The 2735-nt window shown below is 40.8% G+C and overlaps 1 protein-coding gene across 1 annotated transcript; it reads left to right on the top strand.

Moving 5' to 3' along the window:
* Positions 1-300: 300 nt before the first annotated feature.
* Positions 301-1803, top strand: LOC125807268 (uncharacterized). Its single transcript, XM_049486979.1, has 2 exons — positions 301-1409; positions 1464-1803. Exons 1-2 carry the CDS (start codon positions 301-303, stop codon positions 1801-1803), a joined length of 1449 nt encoding a protein of 482 aa, XP_049342936.1.
* The last annotated feature ends 932 nt before the right edge of the window (positions 1804-2735 follow it).

The raw sequence follows: 2735 nt of genomic DNA, 5'->3' as shown, positions 1-2735 counted from the left end.
ATTTTGTTGAGCGAGTTTGATATCGTGTATGTGACACAGAAGGCCATCAAAGGACAAGCCCTGGCTGATCACCTCACAGAAAACCCGGTGGACCAGGATTACAAGACACTCATGACCTACTTCCATGATGAAGAGGTTTTGTTTGTAGGAGAAGACATATCAGAGTCGTATGATGGATGGAGGATGTTCTTTGATGGAGCATCAAACTCTATTGGAGTTGGAATAAGAGCAGTCTTCATTTCGGAAACAGGTTAGCATTACCCAATCTCACCTAAGATTAGGTTCTACTGTACCAATAACATGGTGGAATATGAAGCTTGTATTCTCGGACTTAGGATGGCCATCAACATGAACATTAAAGAACTTTTGGTGATAGGAGATTCTGATTTATTGGTTCATCAGGTGCAAGGAGAATGGACCACTAAGAATGTCAAGATCCTGCCTTATTTGCATTACATTAAAGAGTTGAGTAGGAGATTCACAAGGATTGAGTTCAAGCATGTCCCTCGAGCTCAAAATGAGTTTGCCGATGCTTTGGCAACTTTGTCCTCGATGATTCAACACCCAGACAAGAATTACATCAACCCTATCGATATAGAGATACATGATCAACATGCATACTGTTTTCATGTAGATGAGGAACTGGATGGAAAACCCTGGTACTATGACATCAAAAGATTGATAGAAGCACAAGAATATCCTGAAGATGCCACAAGTAAGCAGAAACAGACTTTGAGAAGGATGTCCAATCATTTCTTCCTTAATGGAGAAATCATATATAGGAGAACTTCAGATTTAGGATTGTTGAGGTGTGTCGACGCCGCAGAAGCGACAAGGATTTTGGAAGAAATACATGCAGGAACATGTGGACCTCACATGAATGGGTTCACTTTGGCAAAGAAGATTTTAAGAGCTGGATATTTTTGGATGACCATGGAGAGAGACAGCATCTGGTATGTGCAAAAGTGTCATCAATGTCAAGTGCATGGATATTTTATACGGGTTCCACCGAATGAGCTCAATGCGATGGGTTCCCCTTGGCCATTTGCCGCTTGGGGCATGGATGTTATTGGACCCATAGAGCCTCCCGCATCAAATGCACATCGTTTCATTCTGGTGGCTATCGATTATTTCACAAAATGGGTTGAAGATTCGACATACAAGGCAGTGACAAAGAAGGTGGTAGCAGACTTTGTTCGCAACAATCTAGTTTGTCGGTTTGGAATTCCAGAATCAATCATAACAGATAATGCAGCCAACCTCAACAACGATCTTATGAGGGAAACTTATGAAAGGTTCAAGATTGCTCATCGAAATTCCACAGTTTACCGGCCACAGATGAATAGAGCAATTGAGGCTGCAAATAAGAATATCAAGAAGATTTTAAGGAAAATAGTGGACAGTAACAGGCAATGACATGAGAAGCTACCATATGTTTTACTCGGTTATTGCACCATAATCAGAACATCAACTGGGGTAACTCCTTATATGTTGGTTTATGGTTCGGAGGCAGTAATACCTGTCGAGGTAGAAATACCATCTTTAAGGATTATCCAAGAGGTTGGTCTGGACGATGCAAAATGGATACGTAGCAAGCATGAACAACTTATGCTCAATGATGAAAAGAGGATGGACGCGGTTTGTCATGGACAACTCTATCAGAACAGAATGACCAAAGCATTCAACAAGAAAGTCAAACCTCGACAGTTCACACTAAGGCAATTAGTATTGAAGAAGATCTTTTCTCACCAAGAAGAAGTCAAAGGGAAATTTGCACCAAATTGGCCCCTACATGGTTCATAGAGTACTCTCTAGAGAAACTGTAATCTTAGCAGAAATGGACGGCAGAGTGAGCACAAAGCCAATCAATTCAGACGCCATCAAGATATACTACATCTGAAGACTTTAAGATTAGCGCTTATTTATGGTACTTTTGCATTTGTGATGTAACACAACTACGTCTAGACTTGACTTCCCACGACGGGGTACGTAGGAAACCCATATCGGATCCAATCTTCCTTAGAAAATCCAAAATCATCATTTCCATGTATTTAGAACTATGCTTGACCTAAATTCCCTCGGTGGGATACGTAGGCAATCCTTGTCAAATTCGGTCCCTTACATTTTTGTTTTTTCAATTGTATTTGAACTACGTCCTGACCTAATTCCTCTCGAATACGTAGGCAGCCTGAGTCAGGCCCGATCATTCCATTTTATATTTTCCCCTTTTCATATTGTATTTGAACTACATCCTGACCTGATTCCGCTTGGATACGTAGGCAGCCTAAGTTAGGCTCGATCATTGCATTACATGTTTCTTACTTTTCCTCATATTTTTCACTTTCCTTTAGTATTTGAACTATGTCCTGACCTGATTCCGTTTGGATACGTAGGTAGTCTGAGTCAGGCTTGGTCATTGCACTACGTGTTTCTTACTTTTCCTTCATATTTTTCACTTTTCTATTGTATCTGAACTACGTTATGACCTGATTTCGCTTGGATACGTAGGCAGCCTGAGTCAGGCCCGGTCATTCCATTGCATATTTTTCACTTTCTATTGTATTGAACTACGTTACGACCTGATTCCACTTGGATAAGTAGGCAGCTTGTGTCAAGCTCGGTCATTGCATTACATACTTCTATTTCTCCCACTTGTATTCAAACTACGTTACGATTTGATTCCTATTTTGGGGATACGTAGGTAGCATGAGTCAGGCTCGATCAATGCACTGCAT

The sequence above is a fragment of the Solanum verrucosum genome, unplaced genomic scaffold (assembly GCF_900185275.1).
Source record: "Solanum verrucosum unplaced genomic scaffold, falcon-dt-bn FXZP01000153.1, whole genome shotgun sequence".
NCBI classification, from domain to species: Eukaryota; Viridiplantae; Streptophyta; class Magnoliopsida; order Solanales; family Solanaceae; genus Solanum; species Solanum verrucosum.
Note: the sequence above shows the minus strand (reverse complement) of the source record. Positions and strands in the feature narration are given on the sequence as shown.

Bases quoted from the DNA above. Each gene is read 5' to 3' on its own strand.
- LOC125807268 (XM_049486979.1), top strand. From the start codon at position 301: ATGGTGGAATATGAAGCTTGTATTCTCGGACTTAGGATGGCCATCAAC. The intron at 1,410-1,463 runs GCAATGACATGA...CACCATAATCAG, and splicing joins AAAATAGTGGACAGTAACAG to AACATCAACTGGGGTAACTC.